Below are 17,267 nucleotides of genomic sequence, written 5' to 3' on the forward strand. Positions count from 1 at the left end.
AGGTTAAAATTGGAACCAAGATCTCACTGGAGAAACTCATCTCAAGAAAGCTGCTCAATAATTTCATTTTAAAATCTGAGCCTGAGAAAAAAAACAGGTACCTAGTATAGGAATATTTACACAGAGGACAAACTCAGGTATAATGGGTTAGTTACCTATAACCATTTGGTATAGTATATGAAATGTCTCCTTTCAGTTCCCCTAAATCATCTCTGTCCCATGTCAAAACACTGTTATGTAACCTATAGATTGTGGGTATTCTGCTAAATTGGCTTAATTCTGTCATTGGTCCTCACACCAAGATTTTCCATGTCTAGTTCCCAGCATCTCTATCTAGAATCACTATTAATAATGACCTTTACTGATTCCAGCTCCTCCTGGAGTGGTCAAGACAAGGAATTAAAGAACACTGCATGATCTATCAGTCTTTAAAAGTAATTGCTAATTATAACTAAATAATACAATATAAAGGCACAATTAGATTATTTTTGAACTATTCAGTAATTGAAGGAAGTTATATTCTAAACTGGGTATTTGAACTTCTTTTAAAAAAATTTAAAGATGACTTAGTCAATTCTTGAACTTAAAAACACTCTTTTTTGACTGTTACCTGCAAATATTTATTATTGTACCTCAAATGTTTTCACAGATATCAAGAATGCGTTTATTCTTCAAGGTCCAAAACGTGAATGGATTTGTGCCACAGAGGTTTACGATGATAAATTCCTATGGTTGTCAGTACTCCAAAATGCAATCAGAAGCAGTATGGAGAAATGTGACTCGACTTAAAAACATCGAGGTGCCATCAAGGTGACACATAGTTTTCTGTTTTCCCTGACAGAGACACACATTGTGTATTTTCTGTTCTGAAGAGCCAGTAAAAAACACGATGATTTGTCATGGATGATGGAAATGGATGAACTAGGATGATCCATAAGGTTCCTCCTAACTTTTCAACTTTGTCATCTCTGCTCAACTACGTAAAATGTACATTAAGAAAAATTTGAGTCCAAAAATTTAAACCACTTCTTTTAGTAGTTATTTTTCATGGACATTATAATTTAACATGATGAAACCTAAGATATAAATAAGTATATTATGAATTAGTTTTGTCTTGTGAGCCAATGTAAAATAAAACCAGAATAAAGTTGCTTACATGACCAGTCTAGAATTATTATAATTTGATGGTGATTTATCAGTCTTCTTTAACATTTTCATAAAATACTGATTTAAAAAATATTAAGAAATAAAAATGACAAGTTAATCAAAGCTTGTCATATATATTCTTCAAATGAGTGTATTTTTTGGGAGAGGATTAAAACTGAACTACTACCAATGGTAAAAGGTTTTCTGTAATTTCTAAGTGTTCTTTAACTACAAAATTAAGATCTCAGAAGAAGCTTTAAAAGTTTATAGCACTGTTAAATTAGTAGGCTATTTGGGGAAAAAACTTAAAAAAATGGAAATGCTTGTAATGCAATTCAGCTGAGTACAAAATGAAAAAATCAAGACAGTTCTGTTTTGAAATAGAAACAGCAAAATAGATGTTCAGTAGTTTTTTGGGTCTTCAGTCTTCATTCATAACCTGCTATTTGGAACCGTTACCTGATATATGTAGTAGTATTTTTACTTATTTAATGGTAGATAAAAGCATGAGTCTTAGAAGCTTTTGGTTGTCAGTTCCTTTCGGCTTCAAATTCTCTTACAAAATCTACTAACACAGTCTAGGATTGTGAACTTGGATATTTTAAACATTTTCTTCTTTCCACAATTAAAATACAAATTTCTTTTAATTCTTAAAAGTGTTAATTCTTTTGAAAAATATAAATTAAAATACTGTGCTGTTTTATTCATGTAAAACCACTTTTGATCATGTTATGACATCACCATGCAGTCTGACATCTATGATCCCATACACAGACATCATAAAAGGATTAACTGTCTGTTAGTCAGCTACACATGCAAATTTACAAATGTGATCAAAATGTGTATTAACATTACATAAAAGAAATTCTAAGAGAGGATTCTGAGTAGCGCGCACTTCAACAATGCTTTGTTCATGGGAAAAAAAACCTGTCTACATGGCAAAAGAATGAGTGACAGGACAGCTGAAAGTAAACTAGAAATCTTAAGTAATTTCAATTTATTCTATAAATAATATTCTGAGAAGTTCAAAAATATTATTTGAAAATAAATCTCTGTAGAGATTGGCGTAAGCTTCTGAAAGTTACGCACATAAATCATGCCAGGAGTGATGTTTTCAAGTGGGACAGTATTTACATTGGGGTTCTGACACTTTCCATTCACTACTAGGGAACAAATAAGAAAGGGCTATTTTCCTACAGCTGCTGAATTAAAATTTCACACACAAAAATATTAAGTCACTAGTGATATTGATCAAATTTTCATAAGGAAAATATAATTGACCCCTGAATTGACATGGAAAAGTCTGAGAAGTTATCACCTGACTGCTGAAGAATGGTGATTTCTGTAGAGATTATGGTTAGACTCCTTATCCGATATAGTCCTTTTAAATGAAAAATTAAATAGGAAACTCATTTTGAAGATTTTTTTTCATAAAGCAAATGTAGATGTCATTTGTAAATCATGAACCCTAAAAGACAATGGATAGTTCATTTAATTTTGTCCTCCTTTGCAAAGATTTTTGAATCTGTGCTCGAGATGTCATTGAGAAGCCCAGTAGGTAAATCAAGCTGGTGTGAGGTTTGCCACACAGCACAGTGAATCAGTGTATGTACTCCTAATGCTGTGGAATAGCAAGGGTGGACTGTGCCAACAAACACAATGTACCCTCCAGAAAAAGTCATCCTGACCCTTTTATTGTTGAAATTAAAAAATAAAAGATACTTAAATACAATGGTGAACATATAGGGCAAAACAGAATCATAAAATTTAACGATGAATTAAGCAGTGAGCTGATGTTTGGGTCTCCAAATTGGCTTTGAACCCAAAACCACTTAAAAATGGGTATGTTCACAGTTAACGGCAATTGGCTTATAGATGAGAGAATGGTCGAAGTTGTTCCAGTTGAACTTCCAGGGAAATTCTCTCTTCAAGAACATCCTGAAAAAGATGTGAAAGCCAAGTTATTTTTCAAAGATTATAAAAAGGAAAGCTTATCTAAAACAGCCCCTGCATCAAGAAAATAATTTAAATTTGTGGTGAAAACAAAGGACAGCTATTCATATTTTTAAATTTTGACTTTAGAAGGTAGTTTCTTTATATGTGTAATATCAAAAATATCTTAATTAAAACCTATTTTCTTATTACATAAATTAGGTTAATAAAATATTTTTTCTCTATTTATTAGAAAAGTCAGTATTTACAAATGATGGCTAAAAATACATGAACCTTTGCCTAGAGCCCACACTCTGGCAGTAACTGCAGATAAATCTGTTAAAAGATTTTTTTCCCCTGGTGACTACATCTGGTCATAGCAACTCCCAAATCTCATGCTGAGTTTCAGTTTCACAAAAAAAAAATATATATATATTTACTTTGCAATAAAAATTTCCAATCACTATTGATTTTGAGCAGTCTTTTTAGATAGCCACCAAATTCTAATTTACCTTCTATTTTCCCTTTTTCTCTAATATACGAATAGTGTTGTATTTTAACAGAACTTCTTCAATTTAGGACCGTACTTCCTTTTTGTTCTCTAAGTCTGTACTGTCTTTTTGTTCTCAGAGAAAAGTAACTTTTAAAAAGACTCATGCATATATATTTTCTATGGGTTTCCCCAGCTCTTCAGAAAAGCACACAATAACTAATTTTCATCTCATAGAGTCTTCTTATGACCAAATTTTCACTCACTCAACAGCTACAAATACCTTCTTTGATTTATACAAGAATGTCATTCATTCAACAGGTATTTATCAAATCCATACCATGCATACCATGTGCTAGGTTTTGTGGCTAGAGACATGATGGTCACAAATTTATACAGGATAGTCCCAATTTACCCAGAAAGTCTTGGCTGAAATATTCACACATCTTTTCCCCTTTTCCCTGAGAAGTGTCTTGGCCAGGACAATATGTTATATGGTCACTCTAAACAGAAATGATTATGTTTTATCCACAGTGAGTTCAGCTTAGAAGGACAGAGAGATAAATATGCCATCAACAATAAATCCAAGAGAGTGTGGATGAAGGATATGAACAAGTGTTATGGAAATAAACTGACACTACCAAACATTCTATATTTGTATGGACTCTTCTCATTTTTGTGGTGTACCACACTGATAGTCAAAAGTGGGGTTAACAGTTAAGTAGCAGCACCAGTCCCTGGAATGCAGACTTCTCAGGCCCCATTCCATAGCTAATATGAATCACCATTTGCATTTTCACACAATCCCAAATTAACTGTGTATATACAAAGGTCTGAGAACTACTAGTTTAGAAGCCTTGAGTGCTTAATAATGTTGGTGAATAATGTGATTCCAGTTATAATTTTTATTCATAGGGATGTAGAGAAATCATGGTTAGCAGTAAGTAGGAAAAACAAACCCATTCCTCCCCAACAGAAATGACAGGAGTACACATAAATCATAAGCACCATTTCTTTCTTTAAGACTTCTCTTCCAAATGCAAGGTAATCTAAATTACTGCCATCCCTCTTCTTTTAGACCTGTTTAAACTCCCTATAATAGTATTTGAGCTGTCTTTGATAAATGCATAAACTAGCAATACTCAAATCATCTCAATTAAATAGTGTAGAGAGCCATGCATGTATGTGATGTATGTATGTGATCTTGGAGTATCTGAAGTCATGGTATTTTTTCTCTTGGTTTTCTTTATGAAAAGGAGTATTATATGACCAGTGATGCCTTATTATAAGTAGAATAAGGCAATGCATAACAGAATTGAGTACAAAAATTCTTCTTACCATTAAGGTTCAAAGGCTTACAAAAGATTTTACATTTCTCTTGCTACACAGAAAGTTTCATATAAGTCTAAGAACTGCTGGATGACCTCTAAGTTCCTGTTCAACTCAGATGCTGTGAGTCCATGGGAATTCCCACAGAAATGACATTACCTTTAATTGTTGTTGTAATTCACTATTCAATCTGGCCAAAACTGTGTTGGTTTCCTTATTGCGTCGAATTGATGCCTGAATGGCTTTCTTATCTTTCCCAACAGATCTAAGAAAATAAAGAAAGCAAAAAACCAGAACCTTCATTTCTTATCTTTAAATTCTTTAAAATTTTTAAGTTCTCTCCATTTGTCCCTGATCTATTTTTAAATCCAGAAAGTAGAGGAAGATAGTCTTTCACCTTATATATTAGCATAGCTCAACCTCTTTTTGCGCAGCACCAATGGGGAACCACAGTATCTAAGCTTTGGAAGTGTAATTCTTGTTGTTTTAATTATTCTTCAGTAGAATCCCTAGTTTGAGTCTAAAACAAGAATCTACAGACTTGCTGTTTATGGTCAGTAGCAAATATTAGTAAACAGTCTAGGCCTAGCAGGCCATAAAGTTTCCAAAGGATATTTTTGTTTTTGTTTATTTTTTCTTTTTCAGTCTTCTCTTCTCTCTCTTTTTTAATTTAAAAGTTCATTTATTCCTGAGTGAAATCCCATCTGTGCAGCTTAACTTTTGGCATTCCAAAAATGATTCATTTATATTAATCATGGCAAAGAAATTTCTGAGGTTGCCCTTACCTCTTAAATACCTATCTATAGGTGACTGTTCTCTCTTTTACTGTTTGCAAAAAATTAAAAGCCATTCTTAGCTCAAAGGCCTTGCACAAACAGGCTGAATGTGGTTATGAGCTGTAGCCTGCTGACTTCTGGTCTAGAACTATTAAACACAGTTAAATGATTGGTGTTACTGGACACTATTGATTTTTAAAAGTCTGCTTCTGGGTTTGCAATAAGCTATTAAAGTGAAACAGGAATTAAACTTAATAAAAGGGGAAAAAGTGTGAAGAATATTCTACCTACTCAAAAGTGAGGAAGCTCTCAACAAGGAACAGTTACAAGCCACTGCTCAATTAAAGAACTAGTCGAACCATAATTTCTTTCATTTTGATATTTTTTAATTGCTTTGATTTTTTGTTCCTAGTAATTAAATGTATTTAGCAATAGCTTTGATTACCTAGGAATAGAAGGTTGTGATGCAAGAACAGCAGCTAAGACACCTGTCTTTTGTGTATGTTCATCGACTTCTGGCCTTAATTCATCTTCTGATTTTAATCTTCTTCGAACAGGTTTAGGTGGTGGAGCAAGAGGTGTCGTGCCTTTGCTCTATAAGACAGGAATTCCACTGATAATGAACATTTCTTGAAGACATTCATTGTTAGTCAGCACTCTGCCAACATCATTTGTTTCTTTAAGCTGCTTTCTCTCTGAAAATTGAGTCACTTTTCCTACTTTAAAATTATATGTGGCAACAGCTAACTGAAATTACAATGGGAAGAACACCATTAGCTGACATCACAATTGTGAATATACCTACCATACAATTTTTAAAAAATGGTAACATAAGCTCTTTGAGGCCTGAGTCTGATTCAAGAGTGTAAAACCCAGTTTAATATTAACATGATACATCCTGAGTATATAACATGGGTTCAATAAATAAAAAAGGAGGTCTCTAGAAATAGGCATTCTTACCACATAATTTCCTACTCAAAAATACTAAGGTATATTATCTTAATGAATAAAACATATTATAAAGAAGTGGAAATCTAGGCAATTTTTAAACTCATTAAGATACACACTTAATCTTGAAAATGAGTGGACATTTTGTTGGAAATGATGAACCTGCCTGCAAGAGAATCAAGTATGACATTTTCGGGTATTTATCATAACCTAAAACGACCTGTTAATAAATAAGAATGAGTCAACTGTTTTGGTTAAATTTTAAATTTGCTTCTGTGAGATGCAAAAATAAAATTCACTGTTAAAAAAACCACAGAGTCACCAATGTAGTAAAAAAATCAATTGTTCAGAAGGTAATATTTAAGCAATTTTAGAAACATATGCTATTTCAATAACTACTGGAAATATCTGGATGGTAACTCAAGGGGGAAGCTTACTGATATCTGTTTACTTTGAAATGCATAAAACAGATAAAACACATTAACAGTGATAGAAGGATGGAGAGAAACCTGCTAAAGCAAATATAGTAAGATTTTAATGGCACAATAAAGATGTGGTTTTACTGACACACAATTTAAAATTCCTCTCTGTCTTTTCTGTATGTTTAAAATTGTTCATAATGAAATAGTGGGGAAAAATTACCCCTAAAACAGTTAAAGAAAAAAAAAAAACAGAATAATACCTTAGTGAATTAATTATTTTTCCCCATTACACTAGAGACTACAATAAATAAAACCAAATTTGATGAATGAAAAAGTTCTAGTTTCTATATTTGGAAGAATACAATCACATAAATTTTGAGAACCTGTGGTACTGTAGCATATAAATGACAGACTATCACCTCCTAGAATTTGTAAATAGGTAGATCTTGTTCAGAGACAGGCAGTGGAATGTGTCAAATGAGCCCTAGTTAACTTTCTAAGGTATTTAAAATCTTACCCAAAAAAAGATCTCATAATCTTTATATGTACAAAATGATCAATATTTAAAAAGACGTTTTGCATACCACATTGGCGGGAGCACTAGCAGCTGTCTTTTCCTCAATTTTACTCTCTGTTTTGGCAACTCGAAGAGAACTTGCAGGATCAGAAGTTTTTTCAACCTATAGGTGAATACATTATCATTACTAATTACATATAATATACAATTATGCATAAAATATAATAAAGTATTCATTATGAAAATAATAAATCTGAGATGAAGGTGAGAAGGAATTGGAAAAAGCCTTGTAAAATGACAATTTTCTACTACTCAAAAGTAGAAAGAAAGGAAGATAACAGATCTCTGAGGGGCAGGAGAAAGCTGAGGATGCAGCTGCAGCACAGACTGGGAAATTCTTGAGGTGGGGGAGGGGATGTGTCCACCCAGGAATGTGCGTATCTGTAGCTGTGTACTCTTGTACTTCCCTTCAGAACTATCCCTGCCTTCTTGAAGGTGCTGTCCATTCCCTTAGTTGCTCCAGGGCCAGTAGAAAGTTACAGGTTTAAAGAAATAGAAAAATGTGTAAGAAACCTTTATCTAAATTATGCCTGTCAAATAACATGGATTTTTAAGAGGCTCAGGATGAGTGGAGACAATGAGAACAGAGGTTTTAGAATTCCTCTGGCCCTTCCAACTCCACATTTATGTTTGGTGAGGTCACAGATCCCTAGAGAAGGTCTTGCCTCTAGAACCAAACGACCTTCTGAAACACTGTCTCCAAAGAATAGTTTTTGGCATCCTGTGGTCTGTAAGCCTGTTAACGAAAGTGACTTGTCAACTTGCATACATACTGAGCATTGCCATGGTTACCATAGCCTCTTATTACATAGAAGTCTACCCAAATCACACAATCCATATGCTTATCAGCATTAAGATGCTGCCCCAGAGCTGTGTTTTAGCCAGGACCAGATGGTGTGTGTCTATTCACATGTTACTGCCACCCAAGATCCTGAATCTTTTTAAGCATTAGACTACAACCAGCAGGTGCCGTGGCGAATAAAAACATTGAGAAGCACTGACCTAAGGAATATAAATCCTTTTAAAGAGGATACTTTACTCACTAATGTCCCCTCTGCTATATATTCTTTTAGGGGTTCCTCTGTTTACAGACACTCTATGAGTGTGATGTGGGTAAAGATTCCCAGTAGAAAAATGGGATAAGCTCATGAAAACTGACCGGCAAGACCTCTGGATGTTTCTCAGTTTCATCATCTTGTTCTTCATTTACATTTGATGCAGCAAATACTTCAAATTGGCTGAAATCTGCAAAATTTGGTTGTTCTGGTATCTGCTGAGGTGAGGTACTAGTGTGAGTTATTAGGCCATCGGCATCTACTGGGCGATGCACAACGGGACCAGGAGCCTATAAAATGGTTTGAAACATTTCATTAGTGAATTAGTGTCACAGGGTATCCTCCTCCTTTGAAATGGTATCATACAGGTGCTCTGTTTTATTATCTGTAGATTCAGGGAGGTAGGGAATATTTAGCTATTAATATTTAGCAATAAAATACCTGTAAATGAAATGCTAAAATACTAATAAAAAAATAAAGATGACAAACCTCTAATAAAAAAGATACTTTTATAAAATTATTATAGCTAAGAAATTACATCAGAGAGGGGAAGATCTGACTCTGATTCTCAGTTTGATCTATTATTTTCTTAACTGGGCTACTGCATAATAATTTGTTGATTAAACAAGTCATTAAAAATGTTTTATTATATTTCTAGAAAAGCTTATTTTTAAAGTGTGAAAACCACTATTCTAACTATTTTTCCAACTTCAATGTGCTTCCCTTTAATATATACAAGATGTACACAGAGCACAATTTTGCTAAAATCTACAATTGAAAATTACATTTATTCAGTTATCTACTTTTGGCCAAGTAGCTGGATATAACAGTGAGTAATACAAATAAGATCCATGCCCTAATAACACTGAATTCTAATGAAGAATAAGAAGTAAACAAGGAATTTAAGTACAATGTAAGAAGTTTTATGACCAAGGAAGTATAGGATGCTCTAAGTCTTTGAAATCTTTTCCCTTTTGCTCTTTTAAAATTCTCCATCTTCTTTAAGAAAAATTCTGTCCTAAGCATGACAAAGAATATACTTTTCCTTACCTCTTTTTATTTTCATTTTCCATTACTCTGAGTTGTACTGAACTTGAGGATATGGCAGCTTACACCTCTCTGGCTTTGTGGATGCCACTCCTTCAGTTTGGGATGCCTCCCTCCTCAAGAAATACCATTTTATTTTTCAACTCTCTGTGCAAGTCTTACTTCCCTCAACTCTCTGCGCAAGTCTTACTTCCCTCATTTTACTTACTCCTTTTCAATCTGATCCATAACTTTACTAGCTAGTAAGGTTAGCCAAAGTGTTTCATAAATACAAATATACCCGGCCATCAGAAAGTTAGAGTTATCCCGTAAAAACTTTTGTAAACCAAGTAGTCTAAAGTAAAGAAGCAATTACCAATCATTTGTATGGAAATTTTTTTGAGCATTTGCAGATCCAAAGAACAACCTACCAAATCATACCATGTAATACATAAAACCTAAAATAACATGACACACAGTAAAAGCAAGAATGGTTAAATACACAGCCTGTATAAAGCAGTTCCTTGGCAAGAAGCTTAGTGGTGGTGCTGGGTGCAGCTTCTAGAATGACTTGCTGCAAAGCAGCCTGAACATTATTTCACTTTACAACTTTTGTTATAAAAGCAAAAATCCTAAACAACAAGTATTGGTGAGGATGTAGACAAAAAGAACGCTCATGAATTGGTGGTGAGGATGTAGACTGATTTGCCTCCATGGAAAAGAGTATGGAGATATCTCAAAATATTAAAAATAGATCACCATATGATCCACAATCCTACTCTTAGGTATTTACCTGAAGAATACAAAAACACTAATTTGAAGGGATATATGCACTCCAATTTTCATTGCAGCCCTATTAATAATAGCCAAGTTGTGGAAACAATCTAAGGGCCCAAAGACAGGTGAGTGGATTAAGAAGGTGTGATGTATATAGATCATGAATACTTACTACTCAGCTATTAAAAAAAAAAAAAGAAAAAGATAAAACTCTTGCCATCAGTGACAACGTGGATGGATCTAGAGGGGATTATGCTAGGCGAAATATGTCAGAAAAAGAAAGACAAAATACCAGATGGTTTCATTTATATATAACAATATAACACAGAGAAACAAAATAAAGGGTCAGCTAAAACCAAACCAGCAACAAACCTTAAAAATCCGACTGAGGCTGAGGCTACCAGAGGGGGCTGTGGAAAGAGAAGGCATGGTGGAGAGGGGTACAATGGACTATGGTGGAGAACTGAGTCCTAGGTGATGGGTGTAGTATGGTAATATACACCTGGGCATGTGATCATACACTTCTAGATTATGTATAGTGTTGTAAGCCAATGTTACATCAAAAGAAGAAGAAAAAAAAAAGCAAAATTCTTGGTTGAAATAATCAGGTCACTCATATGGGTCTTACATAAAAGTGAAATTGGCACAACAAAAACTTCTGAAAAGTGGGGGATACCTGTATATCTACTTTAATGCTTCTACTGTAACTGCTGTCTGTACATTTGTCTTATCCACGAAACTGGTTCTTGAGTCAAGAGACTAACTCATTGAGTTTCAGTCTAACACCAGTAAAAGCATTTTTGTTGGCAATTTAGGTAATATTCATTATCTTTTATGATTAAATAATTTTAACTGCTACTAACTTCATTACAAGAATCTAACTCAGAAAAATCAGCCAAACTCTTTCATATAAAAGTCAGTCACGTAAATTTAACAGCTGCAATCCAAAAATCTATCCTGAAACGTAGCAGCTTTGTTCAGATCAAAACAAGTTTGACTTGGCAGGGTTGCAGAAATTATCCAGCACTTATTTTACTGATGCGAGACGTCCAGAGAGAAGTAGTGAGGTCACTCAGAGTAGCTATAACATCCAAGATATAAATGAGTATGTCCCTATTTCCTAAACCACTGTTCTTTCCACTAAACCCTCCTCTGTCAAAACACTATCATTTTTAAGCCTCTTTCAAAAAACAACTCAAGTCATTGTTGGAATTCTTATCTTCTAAAATAAGACTTAACTTCCCTGAATTAAATGTTCATTCAGAATGACAATTAGGCAATTTCTGATCTTCAAAATAATTCTAGAATAAAATCAAACACCCAACAGACAAATTTATTGTGGGAACTTTAATAACTGATGATTAGTGATGAATATGCTGGAGAATTACCTGTGAGGGCTGTGGTCTTGGAGGCACTGCAGGAGGATGGGCAACAACTCCAGCCTGTTGTTGTCCTGCATGAACACACGAGTCTTCTTTTTAGTACATGTTTAATTACCTTGCTAGAACTAAAATGTTGAATGAATGTGATCAAATGATAAGCATTTCTAAGAATGCTTGATAAGTACTGCAGGTATGTATTGTCCTACAGGCTGTCTAGAGGTGACCTAAGGACAGATTTCATGGCCTTCTCAGAATCATTTCTCTTGTTCTATTGCATGAGGCATTCTTCTCAGGCTACCTCTCGCTCCCCTAATACTACATTCTTCGTTTTCTTCTCATATTTCTTTAGTTATTGAATTTCCTCTTTTCTTTTAACATTTTACTAAGTAAAAGATTCTCCAATAACACATCAATCTTCCACAGCCTATATGGCAATGGCCTGTTATTTTCCTATTTCCTCACATTCCTAACTTATAATGTCCGAAAGAGAACATCATCACCCACTCCCCTAAATTTTGACTTTGATGGACTTATTAAAATACCACCAGTTGAAATCTCAAAGCCATGAGTCTTCTCCTTCGTCAGCTAAATTAAGACCTATTAGCAAACCCTTCATGATATCTTTTGTGCAGATTATTCTTTCTAAATTTCTCTGCCATCTCTCAGGCTTTATTTTCTATCACTTGTACTCAAACACGTTTCAGATAGTCATTTAAAAAAATCCCTTTCATTTGATATCTTTTAAATTCAAAATTTTCCTTCATATAAACATCAAATAAAAAAGAAATGTTAAGATAAAAAGTTGTGTATAATTGAAGTACTTTTAATCAAATTATAAAATATACTATGGTTCTTGGACCCCTACCTGTGGTGACTGTAAAGGTCCGATTCATATCTAATGACGATGACCGGGAATGAGAGGGCTGTGGCCTGGGAGGAGGAGGTGGTGGTGCAGTGTTATCAGGCGACGTTCCTGAATGAGACCTGCAAAATTCACACTCTTATACATGATCATGTCTTTCTTCTTTTTAAGCATTCAAACTTGGCTGATTATACTCAAGCAGGTATACGAGTATTCAATCAAAATAAAGATGGCACTGTTGATGATGTGCACTAAACAAGTAGTTATTTAATGTGGGAAATAATCTTTTACATAAAGTATAAAGGAAAATGATCTTAGCTTGCCACTAAATAATTTAAAATATTAAAATGCAGTGAAATATTTTGATAAGCTTTTTATTGACAGATACTGACCTCTGCCGAGTTACATTGTTCCCAATCTGTTCTGGGTCCGAAGTGAAAGAGTCTGAACTACTGTAACCATCTGCTGATAAATGAGATATATCCTATTTAATAATAATCATGTCTTCACATTTTCTCAAAAAAAAAAAAAAAAAAAAATTTTTTTTTTTCCACATCAGAGATACTCAAAGACTGGCTAACAGTTCATACCAGTGTTAACTAAAAAATTAAATATAAACTATGGCAAATTTATACAACAAAATATTATGCAGAGAGAACAAGTTGTAATCTAGAAAAAATTTAAAGCTAGAAATAAAGTAAGGTACACAAGTGTTAAAAAACATGAAATAAAAGCACATACATTACAAATTCATGTTGCATGAAAATATAACTATGCTCAGAATGAGGATGAAGGTTTGACAATAAATGTTAATTTTGGTCATTTGTGGAATAGTGAGATTATGAATAATTCTATTTTCTTATTTTATTTATTGCATTTCTACAACTGTAAACTATTTTTATAGTGAAAAAAGTCATGTTTTAAAGAACAAATTAGAGGGAGCAAAGCCAAGACATGGCAGAATAGCTCGCTACCTGTAAACTCTCCTTCAAGTACAATTTAAAAATCACATTTATACCTCACCAACTCGTTACCAGCATCTTTGGATTGACACATATCTGTCTTGCTGAATGACCTGTCACTTGCCAAGGTTTTGGACCAGGGGACTTGGACAATGTGGTGGCCTTTCTTGACAGATGAATAGACTTGGGAAGGACACAGGATCTGACAGCAAACTTCTGAAGTGAGTGTGAGAAGATGTACTGATTCCTAATTGGGTTCTGGGACAGATCCATCAGCCCCAGAGTTATAGTGTAAGTAACAGCAGAGTACCACCACCTCCTAATTCCCACACTTTTCTCCTGAGGGCAAAAGGAAATCTGCTGCAAACTGTGGGTCTTTAGACACTGAGAGAAAGATATAGGAAAACAGGTTCCAGGCACAGAGAGGAACTTGGACTGCACAGAGAGAGATAAATAGCAGTACAGGCTCCCAGTCCAAAAGTGACCTCTTCATCCAAGAATTGAACATTTGCTGAAGATATCTGGGCTCCTACTTTCAAAACAAAAGCCATAGTGCCACTTACTAAGGGAGGGGTGTGTTAAGTAAGGGAAGAGAGGCGAGGGGAAGAAGAAGGCATGTGAAAGAAGGCACAATTCAGGCAATGCAGCATGGAAAAGGACAACAGAGCAGAATCCAAGTCTCATAACTTGGAGGAACTTAGACATGAGTCCAAAGGAGCAATCATTAAGATGTTCAGTGAAGTTCAAGACTCAAAATTAAACACAGAAAGGTAGATTTAAGGACATAATACATCTAGGATCAAGAGAAATTTTCACCAATGAAAATAAAACTAAAAAAACAAGCAAAACAAAATCCTCAAGCAGAAATGACTGCAATACTATGAATGAATTGAAAACAGTCATGAAAAATGAAGTAAACTTACATAATGCTGAGGGAAGAATTTTAAAAATAATATAGAAATGTCTAAATAAGTGGAAGAGAATAGGTTTAGAAAAACTAAAGAAATTCTATATGAAATATCAGAATCCATTAGAAGAGGAAACATAAAGATAGTGGATATCCTGAAGGTGTAGAGAGAAGGACGCAGAGCCCCTATTCAAAAGAATAATAGTGAGAACTTTTCAAATCCCAGAGAAAAACACATTGTAGATGTCCAAAACGCAGACAAAATACTTAAGTCTTTACATGCCAAAAACCTACACTAAGACACATTGTTGAATTATCAAAGGTCAATGACAAAAATAAGGAAAAAAATATTACAGGCTGATGGAGGAGGAAAAAAGCAAACACATGACATACAAAGGCACTCTTGATCATACTCTCATCATATTTTTCAGCAGAAAGGCTACAGGGACGAAGATGTACTGGTGGTGTGACATATTCATAATTCTATATAATAAAAACTGCTACCTAAGAATACTATATCCTTCAAAGTTACCATTTAAGTATGAAGCAGAAATAAAGATTTTCCAGGCCTCCCCGGTGGCGCAGAGGTTGAGTGCTGGGTTGTGAAGCTGCCTGCAGCCTCTGTAGCACTGGTTCGATCCCCGGCTGCTCCCCGGCCACCGGAGGAGGGTCCCACATGGCGCGCAGACCTCTCCTGCCGCCCGCTGCTCCCCTCAGCAGTGTACTTTGGTCCTTCTGCCTGCTCTGCTCCCCGCTCTGGCTCTGGTGAATTCTCTCACCCTCCCGCGCTTCTGACTACCCAGTCATGTATAAATAAATAAATCTTTAAAAAAAAAAAAAAAGAAATAAAGGTTTTCCCAGGAAAGAAAAATTAATGGGAGTTTACAACCACCAAACCCGTGCTGTTAAGAAATGCTGAAACAATTTCTATACAAATAGAAAAAACAAAAGACCTTAAGCACAGTGATAATAAGAAACACAAAAATGAACAATATGGGATAACAACAACCAAAAACATTAAAGAGTAGAAAACAAAAGAATCTTTTTAGTTAAATGACAATGAGTTGATATCAGCACAAAAAAGACTATTCTAGACACTGAAAGTTTAATACAACCTTCATGGTAACACCAAAACAAAAACCTAGAGCAAATATACTTAGAAAAATAAATGAAGAAACTGAGAAAATCAGTAGGGAAAGATACCCAAATGAAAAGGTAGATGGAAACACCTGGAAAAAGAAACAACACAAAGATAAAACAACCAAAAAAGAAAAGAATGGTAGTAAATAAGCCTCATGTAATAATTACTCTAAACATTAGAAATCTAAACTCACTAATTAAAAGAAACAGAATTACTGATTCCATTAAAAAACATGACTGATAGATATTACGCATTCAATAATCTTACTTCAGATCTAAGGGCAAAGACTTAAAGTGAAAGGCTGGAGCAAAGTATTTAAAGTCAACAGCATAGGAAAAACTAAAAGCAGAAACTATTATTTTCATATCTGATTTGACTTTCACCCAAACAAGGTTATCAGTGACAAAGACAGATACTACATAATGATCAAGGTAACAATTCATCCAAAAGGTGTAACTATAATTAATAGTTACACATCCAATACAGGTGCACCAAAATATATAAAACAACTATTAACATACTGACAGCAGCACAGTAACAGTACACGATTTCAATATACCACTTATATCAATGGATAGATCAACCAGGCAGAAAGTAAACAAGGACATAGTTATATTAAAGTAGTAATGAATCTGATGTGCTTAATAAACATTTACAGAGTTTTCCATTTCAAAAGAAATGAATACACATTATTCTCAAGTGTATGGGTAACATTTTCAAAGACAGATCATGTGCTGGGACATACAACATGTCTAAAAACAGATGATACAGATGATAATAGAAAAACCAACTATCGTTTGTGATCACAATGGTGTAACTATGAGGCACAAAAAGAAACCTGGAAAAAAATCATAAATATGCAAAGACTACACAAAATGCTTTTGAATAACTCCTGGTCAGTGAATAAATCAAAGAAATAAAAAAATCTGATGAAAATGAAGAGACAATGAAAATGAGAGACTAATGAAAATGAAGAGACAAGCTACTGGATTCCATGGAATTGAAGTAAGAGTGGTATTAAGAGGGAAACACATAGCTATAAAGGTCCACACTAGTAAAAAAAGAAAAATTTAAAATACAATCTAAATTTACATTAAAAGTAAGCAGAAAAAAAAACAAGTGGAACTAAAAAAGAAGGAAATAATGAAAATTAGAGTAGAAGTAAAATAGAAACCAAAAAGACAACACAAAAGATGAATGAAACCAAGAGCTGATTCTTCAAAAGAATAAATAAAATTGATAAACTCTTAGCTAGTCTTACTGAGAAAGTCAAATAAAATGAATAGGAAATGAAAAACATGAAATTACAACAGACACCACACAAATACAAATGATCAGAAGAGACTACTATGTTTAACATGCAAACAAAGTAGACAACCTATAGGAAATTAGCAAATTTTTAGAATTGTACAAACGAAATCATACAATCATACAAAACTAAAACAGAAAGAGACAACTTGAACTTATCAATCAAAAGTACAGAAATCATAAGAATAAGTAAAAGCCTCTCTATGAACAAAAGCCCAATACCAAAT

General features: G+C 34.0%; 2 protein-coding genes across 6 annotated transcripts in view; one reads left to right on the forward strand and one right to left on the reverse strand.

Annotated features, from left to right (window-relative positions):
- Window positions 1-1,177, forward strand: part of ECT2L (epithelial cell transforming 2 like) — a 51,931-nt gene extending 50,754 nt beyond the window's left edge. The window contains exon 20 of the mRNA XM_037520479.2: window positions 650-1,177. Within this exon, the coding sequence (XP_037376376.1) occupies window positions 650-789 (140 nt within the window). The 3' untranslated portion in view covers window positions 790-1,177. The remainder of the gene's footprint in view (window positions 1-649) is intronic.
- Window positions 1,178-2,812: 1,635 nt separating this feature from the next.
- Window positions 2,813-17,267, reverse strand: part of REPS1 (RALBP1 associated Eps domain containing 1) — a 68,868-nt gene continuing 54,413 nt past the window's right edge. For 3 of the 5 annotated variants that reach the window (XM_037520482.2, XM_054697869.1, XM_037520480.2), the window contains 8 exons: window positions 13,115-13,187; window positions 12,726-12,844; window positions 11,867-11,931; window positions 8,780-8,965; window positions 7,628-7,723; window positions 6,119-6,267; window positions 5,057-5,162; window positions 2,813-3,084 (listed from right to left, as the gene is read on the reverse strand). In XM_037520482.2, coding sequence (XP_037376379.1) covers window positions 3,016-3,084; window positions 5,057-5,162; window positions 6,119-6,267; window positions 7,628-7,723; window positions 8,780-8,965; window positions 11,867-11,931; window positions 12,726-12,844; window positions 13,115-13,187 — 863 coding nt within the window. In that variant the 3' untranslated portion in view covers window positions 2,813-3,015. The remainder of the gene's footprint in view (window positions 3,085-5,056; window positions 5,163-6,118; window positions 6,268-7,627; window positions 7,724-8,779; window positions 8,966-11,866; window positions 11,932-12,725; window positions 12,845-13,114; window positions 13,188-17,267) is intronic. The other 2 variants (XM_037520483.2, XM_037520481.2) reach the window with 1 other exon arrangement.

This window comes from Talpa occidentalis, unplaced genomic scaffold, assembly GCF_014898055.3.
Source record: "Talpa occidentalis isolate TD23 unplaced genomic scaffold, MPIMG_talOcc4v2.1 talOcc4.2, whole genome shotgun sequence".
Classification (NCBI taxonomy): domain Eukaryota; kingdom Metazoa; phylum Chordata; class Mammalia; order Eulipotyphla; family Talpidae; genus Talpa; species Talpa occidentalis.